This window comes from Physeter macrocephalus, chromosome 16 (assembly GCF_002837175.3).
Source record: "Physeter macrocephalus isolate SW-GA chromosome 16, ASM283717v5, whole genome shotgun sequence".
NCBI classification, from domain to species: Eukaryota; Metazoa; Chordata; class Mammalia; order Artiodactyla; family Physeteridae; genus Physeter; species Physeter macrocephalus.
In genome coordinates, this window is record NC_041229.1 from 58,229,368 (window position 1) to 58,256,859 (window position 27,492).

The following is a 27,492-nucleotide window of genomic DNA, read 5'->3' on the forward strand; positions in this document are numbered from 1 at the left end:
GACTTCCATGGTGGTCCAGTGGTTAAGACTTCGTGCTTCCAATGCAGGGGGTGCATGTTCGATCCCTGGTCGGGGAATTAAGATCCCACATGCCTCACGGCATGGCCAAAAAGAAAAGAAAAAAGAAAGAAAAAAAATAAAGAACATAAGCCTCCATCCCTCAAAACTGTAAGCAAAATTTAGGTGTTTTTTTGCAGGGAAAGAGGGGAGAGGGTGGAGATGGTTCAAGGTTTTCAACAGATTTGCAAAAGGGTTACTCCAGAACGTTAAGAACCACTATGTAGATGATCGTAAGTGTACAGCTCTGAAGTTCCAATTTTATGATCATTCAGAATCAATGCTGTTTCAAAACTGCAAATGTAACAGCTTACTCACACTGTCCAGTATTCATTAACCTGAGACTGCCAAACACTCAATATAAAAATGATGTTACTTTTATAACATTCCCTAAATTCATTTTTATCCTTATGATCCACTTAGTATCAGAAGCTGATTCCCCTCAATAACTTACAGTTTAACAAAAATATCAACCAAGAGACATCATTTGTGTCGTTTATTTCAAGAAATATTTAACGAGCCTCTATGACATGTCATACTTCTGGCAAGAATAAGGGAAACTCAACCTACACTGTTGACTACTCTCTTAGCTTCCTTGATCCAATGCCTCACTGAGTCTCCTGCCACCTCTCTAACTGCCTCTGATCCACTTCCTGCACAGACTTGACTACCTACTCCTTTTCTGTACTACTGGGGCTGTCTTCAGCTACCTTTTCGCTATATATATTAGAGTGACCAATGATCTGGGTTTGCCTGGATCTGAGGGGTTTCCTGACATGGACTTTTAGTTCTAAAACCAACAGTCCAGGGCACACCAGGATGATTGGTCACCTTACTAAATCTTCTCCTTGATCCATTTCATTCATCCCCATGGCTTCATTTATTCCCAACAACAACATCATCTGCTCAAACCACCCAAGCCAGAAATCTGGGAGTCGTTATCCCTCACTTTTCCCAGTCTGGTGAGTTGCCAAATCTTGTCAGTTTTCCATCCCAAGTAATTCTTGACTCCATGCCCTCCAAATCTCTTGACTGGACTATTTCAATTTCAAGGGTCAATGCCTTCCTCACACCACCTTCCCATTCATTATCCACAAGGCTGCCAAGGTGAAGTTTTAAAAATGCAAATCAAGTCATTCGGTCAACAAAACCTTAATGAGTTGATACTTCATGCTCTTTGCCTTGGGGATAGAGCAGAGAACAAAGCAATCAAAGTTTCTACCCATTCAGAGTTTGCACTGCAGAAAAGAGAGATACAATAAACAAACAAGTAAATATATGTCAGATGGTAGTAAATCTATGAGGGAAAAAAAAAGATTAGGAGAATAGAGAGTGCCTGAGAAGTTTTCCTATTTTATATAAGATGATTAGGGAAGGACTCCTTCCCTGCAGGAAGTTACAGAGCCGCCAATGTGAATATCTTAGGGAAGAATGTTCCAGGCAGAAAGTACAGCAAATCCAAAGGTTCTAAGGCAAGAATGTAAGCAAGGTGCAAGGAACGGAAAAGAGGTGAGTGTGCTGAATAAGGAAAAAGGAAGAAGAGAGCCAAGCACCAGACATGTAGGGCTTTGTGGCTCTATGTAGGAAGGAAGTCCTCAGAAGGTTTAGAGCAGAAACAACATGATCTCACCTTTTAGGAGGATTCCTGACTGCTGTGTGGAGAATATACTGTTAAGGGGCAAGGAAGGAAGCAGGGAGACCACTTACAAGGCTACTGCAATCATCTAGGCTAGGGATGATGGTGGCTCAGACTACAGTGGTAGCAATGGAGCCAGTAATCAGTGGATGAATTCTGGGGACATCTTAAAGGGAGAAACAACAGGATTTGCTGATGACTGACTGTGGGGTATGAGAGAAAAAGAAATCAAGGATGACTGGATTAAGCAACTCAAAGAATAAAGCTGTCATTCACTGAGATAGAGAAAAGCAGGAGAAGGAGGCGACGTGGGAGAAATTAGGAGTTAAGTTTTGGGGCATGTTAAATCTGAGATACCTATTAGTCATTAAGTGCTGTTAAAAAGTAGCTGATTATTCGTAGCTGAAGTATTATTCCTTGTTCAAAAGTTTTCAGTAGCACCCCATCCCCTAAGGAGCAACTCCACAGGTCTATCAGTGACATGTAAGACATTTCTTGTTCTAGCCCCTGTATCTCTCACCATTCTCCCACACTCACACAATTTTCAGCCTTATGAAACATTCTGCAGTTCCCCTGGCTCTTCTGTATGCCCCTCCTTCTGCCTAGAATGCTCTTCTCAGACCTCATCCACCTAATTCCTCATCAAGATAGCAGCTCAGTTATCACCTCCTATGTTAAGCCTTCCCTAACACCACTAGGCCAGCAGGGCACCCTTGCTGTCTAAGTTCTAACAGGACCTATCCCATATCTGTTATTATAGTTACCACACCGTATTCCAATTACTTAGTTTATGTATCTGACATCCCCACTAGACTATACACATCTTGAGGGAAAAAATCAACATTTTTGTTGATTCCTCTATCTTGTTCTCTTTAGTGTGTCCTTCCATGCAGCAATTATGTTAGGAAAGATGAGGAACACAGAGTCATGAACGTTTTGGTTTATTTATGCTAGTTAGGACCATGTTAGCAGAAGAAATGGTAGGAAGGGACCATGCCCAAGATGCTTTGAGCTTGCTGGCGAAACACGCTGTCTTTTTTTTTTTTTTTTGTGGTACTTGGGCCTCTCACTGTTGTGGCCTCTCCCGTTGCGGAGCACAGGCTCCAGACGCACAGGCTCAGCGGCCATGGCTCACAGGCCCAGCTGCTCCGTGGCATGTGGGATCTTCCCGGACCGGGGCACGAACCTGTGTCCCCTGCATCGGCAGGCAGAATCTCAACCACTGTGCCACCAGGAAAGCCCCACGCTGTCTTTTATCAACAATTCAGTCTTGCTTGTATCAACACAGTCATTGTCCTCTGTGCACTTATCTCCCCAAATCAGGCCCAGTTCTCTTCTATATTAACAAGATGGTCAAAACTGCACAAACTCTTAAAAAAATTTCTGCATACCTTTTGAATCTCTAAGACATGTTCATCTAATTTGATTATGCCAAACACCTTACCAACAAAACATGCAAAGTATTCTTAAATATGAGTAACAATGCATATGACTTCTTACAAGATGCACTTCCTACACACATGATTAACTATACCTTTGCATCTTCTCATCCCTCCTGATCAGTTCCACCCATAATTTTCCCATAGGATGAATACAGTGTATACCTATATTGTCTTCCCTAATCTAATTCCTTCACAGCATTTTTATAACCTGAAATTATCTTGTGTAAGTCAATGATGGGAAGGGCCTTGTCTGTCAAGTTTGCTGTTTTATGACAGAGCCTAAAATAATGCTAAAAACTGAAAAAATATTTCTTTATTGCATCCAAGCAAATAGTAACAACTATGCCCAGTCACTGCCCTCAGTGCCAACAGTGAAACTTTAAATGCTCTCACTATAGTTAAAAGAAAAAAAGGTGACAGGACACTCTAAGTCTCAGTTTTCTCATCTGTTAAAAAAGGTTGATAGGGACTTCCCTGGTGGCGCAATGGTTAAGAATCTGCCTGCCAATGCAGGGGACATGGGTTCAAACCCCGGTCTGGGAAGATCCCACATGCCACAGAGCAACTAAGCTCGTGCGCCACAACTACTGAGCCTGCGCTCTAAAGCCAGCGAGCCATAACTACTGAAGCCTGCACACCTAGAGCCCATGCTCAGCAACAAGAGAAGCCACCACAATGAGAAGCCCGTGCACCGCAACGAAGATCAGCCCCCGCTCACAGCAGCTAGAGAAAGCCCGCGTGCAGCAATGAAGACCCAATGCAGCCAAAAATAAATAAATTTAACAATAGAAAATAATTTATTGCTAAAAAATGCTAACTATCATCTGAGCCTTCAGCAAGTCATAATCTTTTTGTTGGTGGAGGGTTTGAAACATGATGAGAATTACCAAATGTGACACAGAGACAACAAATAAGCAAATGCTATTGAAAAACTGGCACCCACAGACTTTGTCAACACAGGGTTGCCACAAACCTTCAATTTGTAAAAACAAAAACAAAAACAAAAAAACGCAGTATCTGCGAAGTGCAGTAAAGTGAAGCACAACAAAATGAGGTAAGCCTATACACATTTTAGGGCATCACTTATAAATAAGCTTGAACCAACACAGTGTATTCTTATTGTGAGGACTGAAGCATTTTTAGTATAACAAGCACAAGATACGTAGAAATGTTAAATAAAGTGATAATTATTGATTTAAGAGCCAAAACTACAGAACTCTCAGAAGAAAACACAGAAGTACATCTTCATGATTTACTTGGGTTAGGCAAAGCCGTCTTAGATACTATATAAAAAGCACAGGCAACAAAAGAAAAAAAAACTTGACTCCATCATCAATAATAAGAACTCTTGCGCTTCAAAGGGCACCATCAAGAAAGTGCAAAGAAATCATTATCTGATCAGGGACTTGTCTCTAGAATATATAAAGAACTCTTACAACTCAATAATAAAAAGACAAACACAATGGAAAAAATGGGCAAAGGATCTGAATAGGTATTTCTCCAAAGAAGATACACAAATGACTAATAAGCACATGAAAAGATGACCAATGTCATTAGCCATTACAAAAATGCAAATCAAAACCATAATGATACTGCTTCACACCCACCAGGATGGCTAAAATTTAAAAAGACAGATAACAGAAAGAGTTGACAAGAATGCTGAGAAATCAGAACCCTCATACCTTGGTGGTGGGATTGTAAAATAGTGTAGCCACTTTGAAAAACAGTTCCTCAGCTCCTCAAAATGTTACATATGACCCAGAAATTCCAATCTTAGGTGTATACTAAGAGAGCTGAAAACACATGTCCACACAAAAGCTTGTACACAAACGTTCACAGTAGCATTATTCATAACATGCCAAATGTGGAAACAACCTAAATGTCCATCAACTGATGAATGGATAAACGAAATGCTATATATCCATATGTTATAGGTTGAATTGTGTCCCCCCAAAAAAGATATGTTGAAGTCCTAACCACCAGTACCTCAGAGTATGACCTTATTTGGAAATAGGGTCTTTGCAGATGTAATAAGTTAACATGAAGTCATACTGGAGTAGGGTGGGCTCCTCATCTACTATGACTGGTATCCTTGTTTTTTTTTTAATGGTATCAACTGCTTTTTATTGAGCACATATTAAGTACTTTCCATAAAATTCAATCTGCACCCTGACCTTAGAAGCTGCATGTTTTTATTATTCCCATTTTTCAGAGACAGAAGCTCAGAACCTAAGAGCGGTGACTCAAGTGGGTAACTCAGCTAAATGAGTGGATTCTGATTCTGGATGCATGGCCTCCAAAGCCAGTGTTTGTAATCCTAAGGGTCCTGTGCCTCGAACTCTGCTCTTCTGCATTGGCTGGAGGGAGCCAGGATGAGCCCTCTAAGGGTTAGGCCTTCCAAACAGGAGCCACCAAGCCTGGTGTCTCATCTGTCTCACAGTTTAGCCTGACTGGTATCCTTATAAGATGGCTATGTGAAGATACAGACACACAAGGAGAATGCCATGGGCTATGAAGGCAAATACTGGGGTTATGCAGCTACAAGCCAAAGAATGCCAAACATTGCTAGCAAACCACCAGAAGCTAGGAAGAATCAAAGAAGAATTTTTCTCTACAGGTTTCAGAAGGATCATGGCCCTGCCAACATCTTAATTTTGGACTTCTAGCCTCCAGAACTGAGACAATAAATTTCTGTTGTTTTAAGCCACCCAGTTTGTAGTATTCTGTTATGGCAGCCCTAGAGAACTAATATACTATATAATGGAATATTATTCAACCATAAAAAGGAATGAAGTACTGATACATGCTACAACATGGACAAACCTTGAAAATATTATGCTAAGTGGAGGAAACCAGACACACAAGATAACTTATTATTAATAAGTAATCTTAAGTATTAATAATTACTTATGATTCCATTTATATGAAATGTCCAGGATAGGCAAATCTATAGATGGAGAGTGTATTAGTGGTTGCCTAGTGCTTGTGGGGTGGGGGGAGAAGAACAATGAGGGACTACTAATGGATACAGGGTTTCTTTTGGGGGGTGATTAAAATGTTCTGAAATTAATTATAGTGCTAACTGCACAACTCTGGAAATATATTAAAAATCATTGAATTGTACATTTTAAATGGGTGAATTGTATGGTTTATGAAATATATGTAAATAAAGCTGTTTAAAAAAAATAATTATGAAAGAAAGTAACAGGGTGCATGACAGAGAGAGAGGAGTAGGGACACCTGAAATACAGCATTAGGGAAGAGTTGCTATATGAAGTAATGTGTGAAATTTGAGCTGAAACCTGAACAATGAGGACAGCTGTGAGAAGAGCATTCCAGGCAGAGGGAATGGTACAAATTTCCCTGAGTGAGAATGGGCTTGGCACATCTGAGGAACAGAAAGGCAAATATGGCTAGAGTACAAGTGATGTAGAGAGTGGTATGGGATGAAACTGGTAGGCAGGGGCTAGACAGCATATTAATTCCATAAAAATTATAGGAAATAATTCCATAAAAATTATAGCTACAGTATAATTGCAGGCAACTTTATTTCATCTCCAGTCCTCAACATGCACCTTTAATCTCAATAGGCTTATATAGTAACAGTTACCTCATTTCATATTTAAACATCTATAACCATAACAAATAATTACTCTATGGTGTCTAATCCCAAAGTTACCTAAACCTGTTAGGTTTGGGCCAGGACTGGTCTCAGCAATGGCAATCTCAAATAGTCAAAACCAGTCCGAACCCATCCCTGGGCCAAGAGTTTCAGGTCTTGAAGGCATGAACATCACAGTCAAAATTAAACTCCTAGATCTGCCAAACAGCAACCCAAATCAAGCCAAATCAACCCATTCTAGAGATCAGGGATTTTTTTTTAAGACTCACAGAATGTTCCTATGACTCAAGGAATAGGGAAAAACCAAACCACCTTTAGGAATAAAGCAAACAAAATGAGTATTTAACTCAATATATGTGCTCTCAGCCTGTTCACCAATTCCTACCCATTGGACATAGACAACACCTGCACATTTTCAGGTGAAGAAATTCTGAAGTTAATTCAAAAGCCTGCTCCTTCCATTTTGGCCCCAAGTTGGACTACAAGTTTCAGCAAGGAAAGGTGATAGGGCAAAATTCAAGAAGGGCAATGCTCTGTGTCATCCTGAACACTCCCTTTTTAGTTTCACTTAAATAGTTCTACTGTGTCTTATACTGTTACACAGCCTGTGTCAAACACCTGTTGACCTCATTATGGAAGTTATTTCAATAACACCCAGAGATGAGCCTAAGGAGCACATGTGAAAATGTAATGAAGATGTTTAAGATAACAGACATATAAATCTGAGATGTAAACAGAATTGGCTAGCCCATTTAATAAATCAGAAATAACAAAGTGATGTTAACCAGAGGGCAAGCCTACAAATAAATCCAGTAAACATATCACCACACATTTGTATACAAGTCCACCTATCTCCTAAATAATAGACAAAAGCATTAAAGGTAGTAAAAAAAGGTATTCTTTCCCATTCCCCTTCAGGGTGGGTGGGATGTGGGTTCTAACCTAGAGACTATCTGTAAAGCTAACAGAGCAAAAGAAAACAAATAAAACCAAAAATTCCAATCAGATTAAAATTAGTAATAAATTGTACTTACTGTTTGGCCTGATTAACATGAACTCCTAGTGTATAGCTCAGCCATTTGTATGTCACCTGCAAGAAGAAGGAGTTTTTTTTAATGTTTTATTAGATGACTCCAGAGTGCAGGTCATTCCCAAGGGCTCCTAAAGATTCTTACTCTTTGATGATTAAGCCTTATAAATTACATTAGATGCCACCCCAGTTTTGCCAAGAACCATCCACCTAGGCAGGTAGGGCTCAGATATTTATCTTACAAATACTAAGAAGTTTGTATCACAGATTAATGCAAGAATCTAAAAAGAAAGCCTGAATATACATAGAAAAAAAAAATCTCATTTTTCTCACATTCCTTGTTTTACTAAGGCCCTTTTTTTTCACATTCTGTCCTTTTTTGGGGCCACCACCAGAAACTATCCTCAAACTCACCCAGAAGCTAGGTTACTTTGGAGTGTATAACTCAGAAACTTCTGAGGAAAGTTGCAGCCATACAAACATTAAAGGGCACAGGTGGTGCAGGGGTCAGGGAATAAGTGAAGTTGTTGAATACTGTATCAAGAGGTTAGACTGGGAACTACTGGCATCAAGCTTTCATCTTCCTTCCATCCTTCGATGAACTCTCCTGTCATTTGCCACTTCCTTATAACCTGTCACCCTCCTCTCAAAGTCTTCCAATTCTAAACGCTGAGTTTCCAATAATTAGAAGACTTATATAGGTTAGGCAAAGGCAGTGTGATGTAGAGGAAAGCACTAGCAAAGGAGACAGACCTAGGCTAGAAAACTGATTATCCCTTACTAACCACAAATAAATTATTTGGTCCCTCTGCTTCAGCTGCCTTTTCTAGGGATACTTCCACCGACCTCTAGGTGGGTCACTGTAGAGACTAAATGAAATAATGTGTATCCAAAGCTCACAGTAGGCACTCAGTCATCACGATTTGCGAAGCACTCTCATATCCATCGTCTCACTTGATCTTTACTCCAACCCTGTGAGGCAGGCCAAGCCTGTATCAATACCAAACTTCCAGGAAGAGGAAACCGACTGACGGCCGGAAGGTTAAACAACACGTCACTTAAACCGGTCAAAACACAATTTCCTCAACTGTAAACTTGAGACTTCAAACGCCAACCATATAGTCAGACAGGTGTAGAGACGCCGTATAAACATTATCAACCAATGTTCCCCCCCGCCCCCCGACCTCCGGGGCCCCGGGCCTGTGCACAGAACCCAGCACGCCCACCCAAAGGACGAGGATTTGCGCGCGAGCCACAGGCCCTCCCCGGCGAGTTCTCGCTCGCCCTGGGGCACCAGGCGTGGGGACCGATACCCCTGGGCCAGTCCCCACGCGGCACACGCTGAGGCGTCAAGGCCCCCGCCGCCCTCGCTGGGCCCAGGACACCAGTCGCACGCCCGCATTCCCCAAATCCTAGCTCCTCACGATCTTGTTCTGGTCCGTGACGAACTCGTCTATATTTTCCAGATAAAACTGGTCCGCCATGGTGCTGCTGCGCCTGGCCCCGCCGCCTCCGAGCTCCCCTGGCCACTACAACTGCAGCTCCCGCCGGCGGGAAACGTCTTTCCTCACTCGCAGGTCCCGGGTCGTTTCCCACAGCAACGGAGGCGACGCGCTACGGCGGCCGCCCGAGGGTCAAACTAGTCTCGGAGACGGCGCAGGATGAACGAAGCGGAGCTAAGAGGAGCGGACGGAAGTGAGGTCCTAGCAGCGCAGGCACGCTCTGCAGGGGCTGAGTGTAGAGCCCTAGGTTCAAATCCCAGCTCTGCCTCTTAGTGACTGACCCAGGGCAAAATACCTCACCTCTAGGAACCACAGTCTTTCCAACTCTAAATTGATAAAATAATCCTTACCTTTTCATACATTTATTCAACAAATATTTATTAAGTACCCAGTCTATTCCAGGCACTTCTTAAGCACTGGGACATAGCAGTGAACAATAAAGGCAGAAATAAACAAGTATTTTAGTAAAGTCCTGCCAGCTGGGATAAAGTACTGCCTGTTATAATCTCTCAGAATTGAGAAATCAGGGAAAGTTTTCCAGAGAGGATGAGAGGGGGGAGTACTTGCTGGGAAGAGAATAGTTTTCATTATGGTTGGAATGACGGGAGAAAAGGACGATGAGGAGGGATGAGACCGAAGAAGCCAAATCATGCTATGCCTACAAGGTTGTGTGAAGGGGCACGTGCACTTTATTCTCAAGAAAAGTTTTCGAATTGGGGAATTTCAACTAAAATTTCTCCTAACATCAGCTAAAAAACCATTTAGGAGAAGCCATTTTATTTCAGTAGGGCAGCATAGTGGATAATGGAGCAGGCTCTAGAGTTAGACCCTGGATTTGAATCCTGGTTTTGATATTTGTGTGTGAACTTAGGTAAGTTATTTAACCACTGCAAGCCTGTTTCCCCACCTACAAAATGGAAATAATGGGACTTCCCTGGCAATCCAGTGGTTAAGACTCTGCCCTTCCAGTGCAGGGGGCGCAGGTTCGATCTCTGGTCAGGGAACTAAGATCCCACATGCCGCAAGGCCCGGCCAAAACATTAAAAAAAAAAAAAGATGGGAAGTAGCAACAACACCCATTTCAAATGTTTGTTGCAACATGCATTCATTCAAGACATAGTTAGCAAAAGCCTACTAAGGGCCAGGCACTGTTCTGGGTACTGGGGCCCTGGGGATACAGCTGTGATCAATAACACACAGAGCCTGTTCACATGTAGCTTACATTTTCTTGGAGATTTTTAAGTGAGAGACCATAGCAGCTTAAAATAGGATCATACGTACTGGAAATTGAGAACTGAGTAACTTGGGTTTTCTTTTGAGTCAGCAAAAACTGCTAATGAATTAGATGAGTGGAGTATGAGAAAGACAGTAATCAAGGAAAATGCCTAGATTTGGAACCTAAATCTTTAGGTTAATGATGATGCCTTTGACTACTGAGATATGAAGACTGAGAGAAGGAGCAGATGAGAAAATTTAAGAATTTTATTTGGCCAGAGTTATAAACGGGATAATATGCATACACCCCTCATGCCATGCCTGCACACAATGAAATCAACAATTAGTATCTGTACTTGGAATTGGCAAATAATAAAATGACTAAAGTTAGAAAACAACAACAACAAAACAACAGTTATTACATTACTATATACCAGGCACACTGTACCAGGCTTTGAGAGTGAGATTTCATTTGACTCTCATAGGATGCCTGCAAATGGATTGTGTTTGTCCATATTGTATAGACTAGATTGCTGAGGCTCAAGAGAGGAGACACGGATTTTCCAGGTCACAGGGTTAAGTGGTAGTACTGGTACTGGAACTTGTTTCTAGTCATTGCTCCACAGGATTGGAAAAGAAGTCAAAATTGACCAAAGAAGAGTCTTGATACTACCTCCCTGCCTAAAGGGAGCAGATGATAATACTTATAGACTACCTGGCCCAACATGGTCCTAGGTCTGCCAATATTAAAAGAGTTGCATGTCTTTTAGAAGCCAGATTCGTGGTTGTCTTTGGGAAGATAGAAAATGAAAGGGAGTAGGAGGAGGCTTCTGAGAAAAAGGTAATGTTCTGGTTCTGGATCTGTGTGCTAATCCCATGGGTGTGTCAAGTCTGTGAAAATTTGAACTGTACACTTTTTTTTTTTAACATCTTTATTGGAGTATAACTGTTTTACAATAGTGTGTTAGTTTCTCCTTTACAACAAAGTGAATCAGTTATACATATACATATGTTCCCATATCTCTTCCCTGTACACTTTTGATATATATGGTTTTCTATATGTATGTTTACATCTATAAAAAGTTTAAATGATTATTCAGGAAATCTTTAACTACTGTGCCAGGTCTTCTCAAATAAGTAAAACAGAAAATAGGTACAGGTAAGGATGGGTATTGGAAAGGATAGGTTTAGTCTTAACCTTGGAAAAAAGAAAAGAGATTCTGGGAAGAAGGGATAATGGACAAATGGACCCCAGGCAAGACAGTAATGGAATTATCAAGTTAAGATAAATGATCAAAGGCATCTCCAAGACTGGGTTGGAATAATGAGACTAGAAAGGAATGACCACCGCTATGCCCTGGAGGGGGCAGATTGGGAGTTGGGCTTGTATATTAAGAGCAGGGAGCTGGAGGGGAAAGGGAAAGCTCTCCTGCTTATGTCTGAGGCCTACCCAGCCTTGAACATTCCTACCTCAGGGGAGGGTAGCTGACTGGAAAGCATGTGGGCTTTGGAAATACATTTTTCTTTTAAAAAGCAAGCAAAGCAAACAAACAAAAACGTAAGCTTGAATCCCAGCTTCACCACTTCCTAGCTGTGTGGCCTTGGGCAAATCATTTAACCTCTCTAGTCCTCACTTTCATCACCTTTAAAGAAGGGACAATGATATGCAGTGATGTTCTGATAAATGATTAAGAATCAATTTACCAAATAAAAAAAGCCGTGATTTGTAGTGGTTGCCAGCTTCTGTGGTGTAAATATTCCCACCATAGCAGATTCCAAACTACAGATAGTGACGTCACAGAATGCAAAGTCAGGAAGAGACACTATCACACCATTATTTCCACTGTACAGATACAATAAGCAAATAACCTCAAGAGCATAGATGATAGTAAAATGTAGTAATATAATTGAGAAATAAGATTTGAATATTATCTTTTTTTAATATAATTTATTTAATAGTAAGTTATGTAATTTAATTTCTAGTAACAGCTCTGTTTAACAAGTGACTTGCAAACTTTCTGAAAGTTTAACATTCAGCTCTCATAAGCAAGTATGGGCCAGCTCTAGAACACTACTATAAATATAATTTAACTTGCATGATTGAGGGGATTGAAGGAAACATGTTCTGTGCCTGGCAGATAGCTAAGTGCTCTAAAAATGGTAACTATTATTATATAACTAACACTTGCATACAACTAACTATATGCCAGACTCTGTTCCAAGTGCTTCACAAATAGTAACCCATCTAACCTCCATAAGAGTCCTAGAAAGTAAGGTGTGTTATTAGCCCCATTTTCCAGATAAGTAAACATTGGCACAGAGAGGTTAAGTAACTCACCCAAGATCACAGAGTAAGTGGCAAAGCCAGAATTATAACCCAGGCAGTCTGGCTCCAACATCCATGATCTTAAACATTGTATTTTGCTGCCTCATTATTAGTTTACAACTGCCTATAGGAAAATAATAAGTACTGTGAAAGTCTAACACACTTTATTGCAGAATTTTGGAATCCCTGTGCACATCAGTCAAGTGAGAATTGCTTTCAGTGGAAGGCAAGTAACAAATGATATATGTTGAATATCTAAAGGATGTGGGAATATAGAGTCCAGGTAAACAGGAGTTAATCTTAGTTTTCAAGGCAATTGTTGCGGTGGGGGGAACAAGGTGGAGGGAGGAAAGTTGGTGGTGGGGGGGAATGGATCTTTGATTAGGTTTATGGAGGAAACCACAGCTAACAAATGCCAGTGTACAAGCCTAGGACTGTGGCCAGGAGATTAGTGTCTTTCTAAATAATGCCTGAAAGCTTAGTTCTAGGGTCAAAACTAAATCAGAGAAGAAAGAAGTGCTCTGCACTTTCACACCCATAAATCATAGGTATGAAACTCCTTCAGCTCATGTGCATCACTGGAATGTTAATAACTATCATTTATTGAGCACCTACCATGTTGTGGGGACCTTGCAGAGAATGACTCATTTAATCCTGAAACAACCCTGTTAAATTCTATTATCCCTTCACCAAAAAAGCAGCCAAATTTGAAATCAATTTTATGTTGTTGATAGGAAGAATGAATGGGAAATGATTTCATATAAGTTCCACGACAAGTTTTGCTTAAACTAATAACTAAGTAGAATTTTAGAACTGGCCTCCTTCTAATATAATAACAACAACCTCACCAGCATCTAATAGGTTCTCAGTGACGTTTATTGACTTAAATTCAATTACACTGAAGGAAGTGAGATTTGAGGGGGAAAAACACTGGATTAAGAAACAAGGTGATCTGAGACAGTGTTCACTCTTACTTATCATTCTTGCAGTGTGGAAAGTGTACAGGCACCATACTAGGCCTTTTACTTTAATATTCTCATTTAATCTTCAAAATAATTCTATAAAGTAAATAAATATTATTACTTACCTACTATTATCCCTGTTTTTCAGATGAAGAAACTGGAGCTCACAGAGGTTAAGTAACTTGCCCCAAACCATCCAGGTAGTAAGTGGTGGAGATAAGTTTCCACCCAGGTGTGCCTAGAGCCCATGCTCAAACACTGTGGTTGTCTTTGGAGGAAAGCATTGGACTGACTTTTACTCTTTTCCTTATTTTATTGTTTTTGTGCATCTTTGAATTTTTATGAGTCATTTTTACAAGTATCATTTTTATTGTTAGAAAAAAATGAACATATTTTCATTTTGAAGAAAAAGTGCATTTAGTAACGTAAAATTAACTCATCTTCCCACTCCAGCCATGGTGTTTTCCCTATTTGAAATGTAAAAGGCAAATCTCCAAAAAGGAAAAGTACCACCATTCCTTCCTTCACCTCAAATGCTGGTTTGTTTGTTTTTTTTTGCGGTACGCGCGCCTCTCACTGTTGTGGCCTCTCCCGTTGCGGAGCACAGGCTCCGGACACGAAGGCTCAGCGGCCATGGCAGGCTCCGGACACGCAGGCTCAGCGGCCACGGCTCACGGGCCCAGCCGCTCCGCGGCCTGTGGGATCTTCCCGGACCGGGGGACGAACCCGTGTCCCCTGCATCGGCAGGCGGACTCTCAACCACTGCGCCACCAGGGAAGCCCAAATACTATTTCTTTAAATAAGGCAACTCACTCCCTATTCCTTAAGGATGAGGCTTAAGATTAGTTTTAAGAACACGAGCAGTTCTGGGGATGGCAGTGTCAGGTGATACCAGCAGTGGGAGCCATAGCATCAAGTCTCCATGTCTCAAAACAGAACCTAAGGTTGATGTTAGAAAGAGAAGGCTGACCCTCCTGTTTCCTCCTCTGCATCCCACTTTACCCCAGAAATGATTGGCTTTGGAGAGTCTAATGATTCTGACAGGGCATGGGGTGGGAAATCTAGACAGGGCTCAATATTGGGAGGGAATGAGGAGCTGTCAACCTGTATGTGGGCGGGATCCCCAGACCGCAAGCAGGGGAAGAGGGCCTGTAAGAGCAACTCAGGAGCCCCACCAGCTGGCTGGGCTTCGGGGCTGCCATAGGTCTCTGGGGGATAGCATTCCAGTCAGGGTAACCGGTTAGAACAAAGGAGTATAAGATTAAGAATTATGACTCAGAGGTCACATAACTGTCCAAGGGCCATTCCAGAGTCCCAGGACTTATTAACACCAAGGTATTTAGCATTAGATCATTCATACATTCATTCATCAAACGTTACTAAAGGTCTCCTACCTACTAGACCCTGTGTGACCAATGGGAACACAGCATGGTCTTCATCCCTGGGGATTTTAGAGTTTGGGGGGAATAAACAGCAATACAGTGCAAGGGAAGCACAGGGTGCCATGTGAACCCACAGGAGGCAACCAACCCAGCCTGAGGATCAGAAGAAATGCAGGGAAAAGTGGACTTGGGTTTCCAGGATTAGAGGTGTAATCCCTCCTCTCACTTTAGGAAAAATATAAAAGAAATGAACTCAGAGTGCTGCCATTTTTATAGTTTCTAACAACACAAAACACACCTGTATTTCCTCTTAAAAAAAAGCTGTTTTATGAGAATACATATTCTTTGTGCAGACTGTCCTGTGGAATGTACAGCCACCAAGGCCAGGACACATCAACCTTCCTGACAGCTGGGGAGGCCGGAGCCCAGGGAACAGTGAGATAAGGCTCCAGGTGCTGTTTTTAAACACTTTATCAGTTCTGTAAAAATCAAGGTAAAACCCCTCAGTTATCAAAACAAGGTGGATGAGGCAAGAGGACACTCAGACACTGGTTCCCTTGTTTCATACCTGGCACCGAACCACACCTCTCCCCAGCCCACACTCACACCCCAGCCCATTCATCCCTCAGATCAGCCACCGGAGGCTCACGGTGCCGTCTTTGTTGCCGCAGACATCCAGAAGAAGAGCAGGAGGACCTCACCCCCACCCCATCTTGCAGTTGCTTTGTACATTGTTTTCCTTTGTCCATTCCCTTGGGGGCTGGAAGGGGGCTGGGGGTGGAGGGGATGCTGAAGATGAAAGTTAATTGGAAATTGGCTATGAGATGTTTTGTCTCAAGCATATCATTTCTGAATTATTAAAATTGGGGGCAGGGGGCATTGGCTTTCAGGGCTAAAAAGAAGCATATGATCCTTCTCTTACAGACCATTGCTCTCTGGCTCCCAAACCCTGCTGGGTGGGAATACTTCCTGAGGAAATGCTGTGTGGCTTCAGCTTTAGTTTCCAGTGAAGAAGGGGCAGAGGCCATTCTAGACACAGTCCTGATGGAGTGGGCTGCTCTCTTTGCTCAGTCTGTCTCCCGGCATCACTGCTTCTCTCTCTATGACTATTCTGTTTTCTTCCTTGGCTTAACCACTGTCTCTACTTCCTCAGAATTTCTGTTTAAACACAGCCATAGGTTGCCATGGCTCCTCTCTCCCACTGCCTCCAGTTTTTGTCTGTCACTACAGATTTTCTCAACAATTCCCCATTTTGTAATTCCTAAATTGTTGAACCTGATATGCTCAGCTTATTGCAGGCTTTTGTTTCTTTTAAATCTCAGATTAGCAATATCTTTCTCAGGATACTGAGCAGCCAGTGGAAAGATTCCTCTGGGATATTTCTTTTAAATCTCAGATTAGCAATATCTTTCTCAGGATACTGAGCAGCCAGTGGAAAGATTCCTCTGGGATAATTGCTTCTTCATTCATTCTCCAATTTTTGATTGAGTTCCTTCTATGAGCTGACTATGTCTGTGAGATACAATAGAGTACAAGAGACATGTGGCCCTGGATGGAAACAGAGAAGTTAACAAAAAGTTACGAGATCATGTTATGAGAGGAAACAAACAGTGTGCACCCATCGGAGATGTCCAGTAGACTGTGGGGTATGCCTGTGCCCAGATGCAGAATTAGAGTGGGGATACACACATGTAGATGGGAACTGAAGCCACTGGAGGGGATTAGATGAACCAGGGACAGAGCCAAAGGCAGAACCCCAGGGAACGTCAGCAGTCAAGGGAGGGTCCACTTAGAGGGTTCAAAGTGGAAACAAGAGGAGAAGTGAGTTTGAAGGAGGAATTTTCGACAGTGTCAAATGCTTCCCCAAAGTAGCGCTGGGTAGGGATTGAGAGGAATGCATTGGATTTGGCAATTAGGGGGCCTCTGGTGACATGGGCCAGAGGAGTGAGCGGCACAAAAGCCAGATTGCAGTGAGTTAAGGAGTGAGGAAGAGTGAAAAGAGGAACTGAAGATAGAGGGTAGTGACAACGTTGGCCAACTAACTCTGTGAAACAGAGAGGTGGGTGGGGGTGAGGGTGGTCATGAATTTCACAACATGTCTGCCTAAGCTACAGGGGTGGGAGGTGGTGGTGGGTGTTTGTCTGAGAAGGAAGTATGATAGGCATTCTGGGTCTTTTCTATGTAGAAGGTCCTCAGTCAGGGGTGCCTCAGAAACTGCAGGCCCGAATCTGCAGGAGGAGAGCATGTGGTAGATCCTTGGTTCCCGTGGAATGGGAATTTTTCAAAAGTGTTTTCATCCCTGGATTCCCAGCACCCAGCGTGGTCATAGCTGGCATGGCGTAGGCCCTTAGCAAACATTTGTTGACTGATAACTGAATGGCAGAATGGGTAGATGGATGGATGAATGGAATTGAATTAAATATTGTTCTGCTCTATAATCCCTTTTGTTGATTTACAGAACATTGTTTGTGGAAGGTGTTGTCTTTCCTTTCCCTCCACCACTGAAATTGTTACACAGTCTTGTTATCAGGGGGAGCCTTACTGATAAGTTAACTGGGGAGATTTAGCTGCCTTCAAAGGCCCAGTGATCAGAAATAGGGGGAGAGGAGTGACCTTTTATGGACAAAAGTCAGGACCAAGTCCAGATCCTAAACAAGCTTGAGAGCTGCAAAGAGCGCTGCTGCTGAAGACCCCGAAGGGAGGATCCATGCATTCCTATATGTACAATCTTTATCGACAGGATTTTATCTAGTAAACACTCCATACATTCTGGGTTGACTAATTTGAAGTATCTTACCTTTCAATATTTTCTTCCAAGACTATAGAGTAAGAGACAAAATCAGATGGTAGACTCCCCCCAAACTAATTCTCCTCATTTCCTCTTTCTCTGTCTGATGAGGAAATGCCTCCATCACCCTTCTGATCTCCCTGGACCTGCCCTATTTCAGACACTCTTTATCATCAATCTTTTTTTTTTAACTTGTTTTTTGGCTTATAAAGGAAATCATGCTCATCTACATCTTCTCTAGCCTGATCTCTGTTCAAATCTGCCCCTGCACCCCACTCCGGTCCATCTTTTTTTTTTTTTTTTTTTTTTGCGGTATGCGGGCCTCTCACTGTTGTGGCCTCTCCCGTTACGGAGCACAGGCTCCGGACGCGCAGGCTCAGCGGCCATGGCTCATGGGCCCAGCCGCTCCGCGGCATGTGGGATCTTCCCGGACCGGGGCACGAACCCGCGTCCCCTGCATCGGCAGGCAGACTCTCAACCACTGCGCCACCAGGGAAGCCCCCAGTCCATCTTTAACACCAGTTCCACGATGACATTTCTAAAACACAGAACTGATGATATTACTCCCTGCTTAAGAACCACAGTCCTATTTTAGAACACTTCCATTGCCCGCCAAAAATTCCCTTGTGCCCTCATTCCCTGCTTACACAATCAACCCCTATTCCCACCCCCAACACCAGGCGACCACTGATCTCCTTTCTGTCGCTATAATTTTGTCTCTTCTAGAAATTTCATATAAATGGAACTATAAAATATGTAGTTTTCTGGGTTAGGCTTCTGTTACGGGCTGAATTGTGTCCCCTCCCCAAATTCATATGTTGAAATTCTAACCCCCAGTAGCTCAGAATGTGACTATATTTGGAGATAGGGTCTTTAAAGAGATAATTAAGTTAAAATGAGGTTATTGGGGTGGGCCCTAATCTAATATGACTGGTGTCCATATAAGAAGAGGAAATTAAGACGCATGTACACTGCAGATGGAAGACCATGTGAAGACACGGGGAGAAGAGGGCCATCTACAAGCCAAGGAGAGAGCCCTCAGAAGAAGTCAACCCTGATAACACCTTGATCTCAGACTTCTAGCCTCCAGAATCGTGAAAAAATAAATTTCTATTGTTTAAGCCACCCAGTTTGTGGTACTTTCTTATGGCAGCCCTAGCAAACTAATATAGCTTCTTTCATGTAGCATGATGTTTTTGAGATTCTTTCATAATACTGTAAATATTAGCAGTTCTTTACTTTTTGTTGCTCGGTAGTATTCCATGGATGTACCACATTTTGTTTATTTATTCACCAGTTGAAAGACATTTGGATTGTTTCCAGTTTTGGTGCTAAAACTCCTGCTAAAAAATTTTCATACGTCTTCAAGTGAACATATGTTTTCATTTCTCTTGGGTAGATCCCAGAGCTTTTAAAATCAAGTTTAAGTTTCTTACTTCTTCAACCTCACTTCTCACCCTTTATTGCTTCTTACCTTTGCTTCAGCACCAGAGATTGCTCATAAGTAGATTGCATATACTATGCTATTTCTCACTTACAAGTCTTTACATATGCTGTGTCCTCTCTGGACTTTTGTTTCCTCATCTGTAAAATGGAGATAATAATCAGACATATTGAGTCTCAGATGTTAGTGGAATATAATCTAATAGACAGTACCTCTCATCTAGATAGTGCTTTATAAAAATTTACAAAGCTTATGCATATCTTTTATCTCCTTTGATCAACTCTGTCACATAGGGATTATAGTTTAGCAGCTATGGCAGATTGTAAAAATGGCCAGGAATTATTCACTTCTATCTACATCTTTTAAAAGTGTCCTTCCACACTGACTCTGGTTTGGCTTTGTTGTTCACTTTGACTAGAAACGTGCTTGAGTACAGGGGCTTCCCTTCTCTTGCCACACATGGAGTCGAGAGACCACCATGTGAATGAGCCTGATATGGCTAGGCTGCTGGAGGACAAGAGGCCACATTGGAGGAGAAAAAAGGTGCTCCCAATATGTGAGTGAGGCCACCACCCAACTTGCCAGTTGACTACAGACCCGAGGGGGAGCCCAGAATAGATCTGCTGAGCTGACCAAGACCAGGTGACCTATAGAATACGAGCTAAATAAAGTGATCATTGTTTTAAGCCACTGTGTTTCAGGGTGAGTCATTTTATAGCAAAAGCTAACCAATACAGAGATTCAGTGCAATAAAGCTTTAGAGCTAAGCAGCCTGGGTTTGAATTCTAGCTCTGTCACTTACTAGCATTGTAGCCGTGGGCAAGCTACTCCACCTTTCTGAGCTTCAGTGTCCTCATCTGAACAAAGGGGATAATGGTAGTGACCATTCCCTGGGGTTGTGAAGATTCAGTAAGATGATAGATGTCAGACATTATCTCATGTGCCACTGGGCTCAACATAACTGCCTAATAGAGGGAGCCATTGTTCAGATGAGTAAACTAAAGATGAGAAGACTAAACTCCCAGATGTTTAGTGTCTTTCTCCAACATCACACAGCCAGAAAGCAACTGAACTTGGCACTCACACTGGGACTTCTTGACCCCCACCAAGTTTAGGATTCATGACAGACTAGTGGGGGAGAGTGACTGGGGGTGAGTAGGAGCATTCATTGTCCACTTTGCAGATTGCCTTGCAGTATGAAAGCCAAAATAGGCTAAAGCTAATGAATGATCAAACTGAACTTTTATGAAGATGAATTTGGTAGCACAACGTACAAGTCATTGGGAGGCGTTGGTAGTCCTACCCCTTCATTCTCGGGATCCCATGTCTCCCCAGGTCTGGTTTTCTGTTTGTACTGTTTCTCAAATCCACTCTTTTCTCTCCATTTTCTTTCCTTAAACTGTGCCCCTTTCTGGAGCTTCCAGCTTCCTTTGGTGTCTCCTGTTCTAATCCTTTCTCCTCTCCCTGCATCTTCTACACTTTGTGCTCTGTGCCAGCACATCCCTGATGCTCACCAGAGGACAGATTCTGCTCGTGGGTTTTACCTAGGGGCTGGCTAGATGGCTTCCAGGTACTGAAATGAAAGACCTCCAAGTGCCTCAGACATCCCATCCATAGAACGAAGGGCCCACGAGAAGGCCTTCCAGATCTGATCAATTCTGCAGGCAGTGCCCAAACCCTAATAAAGGACTGGCAGGTACGTACCGTCACTGAGCAGCAGAGGGCAGCACCAGCTCCTCCTTTGTCATCTCCCATCAGGAGCTGCTGGTGCTCCTTCACACAGGAAGAATAACAATGAAGATAGGACCTCAACAACCAATTAGAGAACGCTCTGTGGGCCAGACTTTAATAGAATTAATTGCCTGAATTGAAAGAATAGGGGATTTTATATTAAAATAGGATTTCAGGCTTTAATTATTATTATTATTTTTTTTTTTGCGGTACGCGGGCCTCTCACTGTTGCGGCCCCTCCCGCCGCGGAGCACAGGCTCCGGACGCGCAGGCTCAGCGGCCATGACTCACGGGCCCAGCCGCTCCGCGGCATGTGGGATCTTCCCGGACCGGGGCACGAACCCGAGTCCCCTGCATCGGCAGGCAGACCCTCAACCACTGCGCCACGAGGGAAGCCCCAGGCTTTAATTATTAATCCAAAAATCTGGCTGCCATCCTTTGTCCAGGCTGTGCTCTCCCGTGGGCCTTAGTCCTTTCCATTCCCTGTGGTCTTCCCAACATTTAGGCCAAATGTCTTTTGCCATTGATCAAAGTACTTGTATTGTCATTTTTCTTAAACCTTTTTCTTATAAGTGAAATCTTTCTTAACCATGTCTTCAACAAAAGGAAGAAAATAAGACCTAGATTAAGAGAACCACAAGTTCCAAAAAATGGGGGAAGGGAAGAACCCATTTCTTTGTGAAAATGAAGTAAGCAGTGTGTCTGTGTTGAAATAATACAACTTAAGGTGACATTACAAAAATAAAGCACAATAACGGGACTTCCCTGGTGGTGCAGTGGTTAAGAATCCTCCTGCCAATGCAGGGGACACGGGTTTGAGCCCTGGTCTGGGAAGATCCCACACGCCGTGGAGCAACTAAGCCCGTGTGCCACAACTACTGAGCCTGCGCTCTAGAGCCTGCAAGCCATAACTACTGAGCCCACATGCCACAACTACTGAAGCCCGGGTGCCTAGAGCACTGCAATGAGAAACCCACGCACCGCAACGAAGAGTAGCGCCGGCTCACCGCAACAAGAGAAAGCACACGCGCAGCAAGGAAGACCCAACGCAGCGAAAAATAAAATAAATAAATAAATTTATAAAAAATAAATAAATTTTAAAAATAAAGCACAATAAGAACCAAAAGGAATATAGAAAAGATGTGAGATGAAAAAGCAACCATGGAAGAAAGGACTGAAATTTCAACAGATTTTATTCTTTTGAATGCAAATAAATGTTTCTGCTATAAAATAGAATTAAGGGAATACATTATAAGTGTATAAAATATAATTCAATAAGTGAAGCAGTAACACCCACAGGAGGCTGTAGGCATTTGAGATTGCACCCTCTAACCCAACTCCTTCCCCCAGTCCCCAGCTTTTATGGATAAGATAGCTGAGGCCCAGAGAAACTGTAACTTGTCCAAGGTCACAAAGCTAGGAAGTGGCAAAGCCAGGGATAGGAATCACATCTTTGGACTCTATACCCTTTGCTTCTTCCATATATTTTATGGCCACAGAGCTTGACAACATTTGTTGGGTTGATGAAGAGCAGCATAGTGTAGTGGAAAGAACATTAAATCGGGATGGAGAGTCCTAGATTCTAGTCCTAGCTATACCAATGACTGACTGTGTGAACTTGGGCAAGTCACTTTCCCTCTCTGGACCTTATTCTCCACATCAAAGTACAGAGAAAGCTAAACTCAAGACTTTGAAAGTTAGTTGGGAAGTGTGTCATATTAGCCAATTATAGTCTTTTTGTCCTGGGGCTAAGAATTTAGCCCCAAGGGAAAGGAGTAAAGACCTCACTTAAAGAGAAGAAATCAACTCTGACTGATTAGAATAAGAAATAAATTTATTAAGATAATCTTCTATAGCTCGTGGAGTTACCAGAAAGCCTGGAGAATTAGGCTCAAAAAATGGGCAGAAAAATGAAAGCATATATGCACACAGACACCTGTATACAAATGTCTATAGCCACTTTATTCATAATGGCTAAACTATGGAAAAGACCTTTAAGAAACAAAATGCAACAGAGTAAATTTGAAGATCGAATTGGCTTTATTCAATGATTCATGAATCCGACAGCATCCCATCTAGTAAATAATGTATTTACAGATGGGATGCACTCCAAGGAGTTGTACAAAACGGAAGGTTTTTATAGGCAGAAAACGGGGCAGGACAAGGAAGTTATTTTCAAAAGAAAAGAAAGAATTGTTTCAGGCTAGGTCACCTTCCCTAAGTGAGCAGCAAAGTGGGGGGTCTTATCGCGCTTATTACCTCACTACTGCTGACAGGAAATTCCAGACTGATCGGTTTACAGTTCCACTCCTGGGAGTGGCTGAAACTGCATTTGGGTTAGGTATTAAGTCTTGGTGAGGTTTAGAAGTGACTCCATTTTGGGCTTATTTCTTTTTAACAGACCCAAATGTCCATTAACAGACAAATGGATAAACAAAATCTGGTATACAGTAGAATATTATTCAGCTGTAAAAATGGAATGAAGTACTGATACATGCTACAGCATGGGTGAACCTCGAAAACATTATGCTAAATGAAGTAAGCCAGTCACAAATGACCACATACCGTATGACTACTATGAAAGTCCAGAATAGGGAAATCTAGAGACAGAAAGTAGATTAGGGGTTGCTGTGGACGGGGGAGGGACAAGGAGTAGGGGAGTGATAGTTACATGGTATAGCGTTTCTTTCTTTTTATATATATAAATTTATTTATTTATATTTGGCTGGGTTTGGTCTTCATTGCTGAGCGTGGGCTTTCTCTAGTTGCGGCGAGCGGGGGCTACTCTTCGTTGCGGTGCTCCAACTTCTCACTGCGGTGGCTTCTCTTGTTGTGGAGCACGGGCTCCAGGCACGCGGGCTTCAGTAACTGTGGCACGCGGGCTTAGTCGCTCCGCGGCACTCGGGATCTTCCCAGACCAGGGATCGAACCCATGCACTGGCAGGTGGATTTTTAACCACTGTGCCACCAGGGAAGTCCCTGGTATAATGTTTCTTTTTGAGAAGATAGAAATATTCTAAACCAGACTGTGGCGATGATTGCACATACTTATGCATATATTAAAAAGTGAACTGTGGGCTTCCCTGGTGGCGCAGTGGTTGAGAGTCCGCCTGCCGATGCAGGGGACACGGGTTCGTGCCCCGGTCCGGGAAGATCCCACATGCCGCGGAGCGGCTGGGCCCGTGATCCATGGCCGCTGAGCCTGCGCGTCCGGAGCCTGTGCTCCGCAGCGGGAGAGGCCACAACAGTGAGAGGCCCGCGTACAGAAAAAAAAAAAAAAAAAAAAAAAAGTGAACTGTATAGTTTAAATGGGTGAATTGTGTGGTATGTGGATTATACCTCAATAAAGCTGTTAAAACATTGGCAGAAACAAAGGGAACCAAGACAGGTACAACCTCAGCCCAAATCATGCTACAGAAGCAATTCAATAAGAACACCTCTGCCACCCCTACCCCTGCCCTGAACACTGGACCCAGAGGCCACTACTTGCTCTGCTGGCATTCCTACCCCAAAATCTAGATGTTAAGGCCACTGCCCCCAACACTACCAAAATGAATTCTCCATTGTCCCTGCTTCCTTGCAACCCAAATGTCTTATTCTAAGTTCTGGGAGAACGTACCTGATTGATTGAGTCTGGATCATATGTGTATACCCTAGCTGTAAGGGGGGATTGGGAAAGCAAATATCTGGCTGTCATCACTTCTATAATGGGAGATAAGATCTGACCCCCTGCAAGATGCATATGGTAGAGAATTCTCCAGATATAAGGAAGGGGTTTCAATGTTGGACAAATGAGCCAACCAACCAAACAACAAACAAAAACAAACATCCTGACCTCTACACATATATATAACCCCAGTTAAAATGCAAATATTCCAGATTAACCTGTCCTTTAAACACTCATTCATTCATGTATGCCTGCAACCACTGTAAGCATTTATGAAGTATCTAAAAACTTTTTGCTGGCTCTATGCTAAGCCCCACAGAATCAGAAACAAATAAACCTGGGCCTCGAGGCGATCACAGTGAGCAGAAGAAAAAATGGAGTGTTAGGAGTTGCAGGCTAAAACGTATAAGGAGTAAAATGGGGGCTCAAAGAGGGACTGATCAACTCTCCTTGAGGAAAAGGTTAGAAAGCCGAGATGACTTTGAGGAGAATATTAAAAGGTGGGTTGGTGCCTTGCTAGGCAGAAGGGAGGAAACAGGGGCCTGCAGCAGCCAAGTGCAGGGGGGAAACAAGGAGAAACCCTGTGCTAGAAGCTTGGGGTGTGACACGGGGCACAGCGAGAGGGGCTGGAGAGGTCACTGGGGCCAGATCATAAAGGGTCATAAAGCTCAGACCAAATAGTTTGGTCTTCCCTCTTTTTAACAGGGAGCTATTGAAGGATATTTTGTTTTCAAAACATAATTTTTAAAAAATATTTTAATTTTATTGGAGTACAGTTGATTTACAATGTTGTGTTAGTTTCAGGTGTACAGCAAAGTGATTCAGTTATACATGCACATACAGTCATTCTATTTTAGATTCTTTTCTCATATAGATTATCACAGAATACTGAGTAGATTCCCTGTGCTATACAGTAGGTCCTTGCTGTTTATCTACCTTTTATATAGTAGTGTGTGTATGTTCATCTCAAGCTCCGATTTATCCCTCCCCTCCATGTCAAAACATTGTTTTGATGTTGTGTAGAGAATGAACTGGAGGAGAGATCGGGCAAAGAGGTCATAGTCCAGACATTAGATGGCAGAAGAGGGTCTGGACCAGGGTGGTAGCAGTGGCGATGAGAGGGACAGAGATGGATATGAGATAATACATAAGGAAAAATTTCATTCACCTTATCTTGTCAGAACTGCTTAAGGACGAGCAGGACCCTGATGACATGGTATCAATCCATTCACCCAACTGTCCCATGTATACACTCACTCACTCCTGCCCCAACATTTACTAATGTGTAAGTGCTGGGGATACAGAAATTGTTCCCACCTTAGAGGAGCCTTGACTGGAGAGGAGACAGGCATCTAAACAGGCAGTTATAAAGAGTGCAATGGCTGCTAGGAGACTGCTGGATGGAGGGCGCTGTGGGAGCACTTTAACTGGGGAGTTCCAAGGAGGACTTCACAGAGAAGATTGGAGACCTGTTTTAAAAGATCAAGAGGAATTGGTCAAAAAGAAAATGCTGGGAAGGAGGCACTGGGGTCAGAGAGAAGAGCATGTTATGTGGCCATGAAAAGGTATCTTTCAGTCTGCCAACTATAGGAGTGTAATAGACCAAAGGCCCCAGACGCTGCTCTCTAGAGTCCAGCATCCAGTCTGCGCTGAGACATAACCTCCCATGAGCTGCTGTCAGCTAAGAACTGGGCACAACAGGGAGACTAAGGCAGGTGTATTCCTGAGAGGCGAGGGATTCCTCTGACCTCTGACAGCCAACTTTGTGGCTTCAGGATAACCCAACCTTCCTTAGACCATACAGCAGAATCGGACACTTCCACCCAACCCTCCTTTCCCTTCGGCTTACTCAGGGTCAGACTTGAATGGAGGATTTATCGTTCAACCAAACTCTCCTTTCCCATTTTTGTAAAATCTTGCACGCTTAAACCTTGCTTGACTTTGCTTCTAGGAGGACCCAGAGTAACATGCCTGTGTAAAAGTATACATTATTTAAGGACTTCGGACTTTACTCTGGACTAATTCACAAGACCTGAGACACTTTTAGTAAAGTATTGGCTTGGCCAAAAAGTTCGTTCGGGTTCTTCTGTAAGATCTTATAAAAACCCAAACAAACTTTTTGGCCAACCTAATATAATCAGACAAAATAACATTTGAAGTTTGGAGGTAGATGGCCTAGAGGTGTAGAGAGAATGGAGAAGGTAGGAGAGGGCAAATAGTTGTACCTTTGACCCTTGAACAATGCAAGAGTTAGGGATGCCAACCCTGCACAGTAAAAAATCCAAGTATAACTTTACAGTTGGCCTTCCATACCCACAATTCCTTCTTATCCAGGGTTCTTTCCTATCCACAGTTTCACATCCACAGATTCAACCAACCACAGATGGTGTTGTCCTGTAGTATTTACTGTTGAAAAACATCTGCATATAAGTGAACACACAAAGTTCAAACCTATGTCAACTGTAATTATTTTGGGCTGCCAAGCTTTAGGACCTTTTCGTGTTTGGAGAGTTCCTCATCTTATGAGACGGGCAGAGCTGGCTTCCCATCACAGAAACTGAGAATGCCAACTCACTTTCCCAGCATCCCCTGCAACTAAGACAAGGCACATGACCTAGGCCCTGCCAATCAGATACACCTGCCTTAGACAGACTTTGCTAGTGAGGCAAAGAAGCAGGGGTATACAGA

General features: G+C 42.7%; 1 protein-coding gene across 9 annotated transcripts in view; it reads right to left on the reverse strand.

The window, feature by feature from the left end:
* The window catches only part of POLD3 (DNA polymerase delta 3, accessory subunit), an 83,895-nt gene that overhangs the window by 33,083 nt on the left and 23,320 nt on the right, over positions 1-27,492 (reverse strand). For 2 of the 9 annotated variants that reach the window (XR_008619630.1, XM_055091652.1), the window contains exons 1-2: positions 9,212-9,376; positions 7,792-7,847 (exon numbers count right to left, since the gene is read on the reverse strand). Coding sequence is in view for 3 of the 9 variants with exons in the window: in XM_055091652.1 (XP_054947627.1) it covers positions 7,792-7,847; positions 9,212-9,271 (116 nt within the window). In the remaining 6 variants the exon portion in view is untranslated. Of the gene's footprint in view, positions 1-7,791; positions 7,848-8,572; positions 8,722-9,211; positions 9,402-15,780; positions 15,800-19,436; positions 19,547-21,110; positions 21,180-26,121; positions 26,274-27,492 lie in introns of those variants that run through there. The other 7 variants (XM_055091654.1, XM_055091655.1, XM_055091656.1 and 4 more) reach the window with 7 other exon arrangements.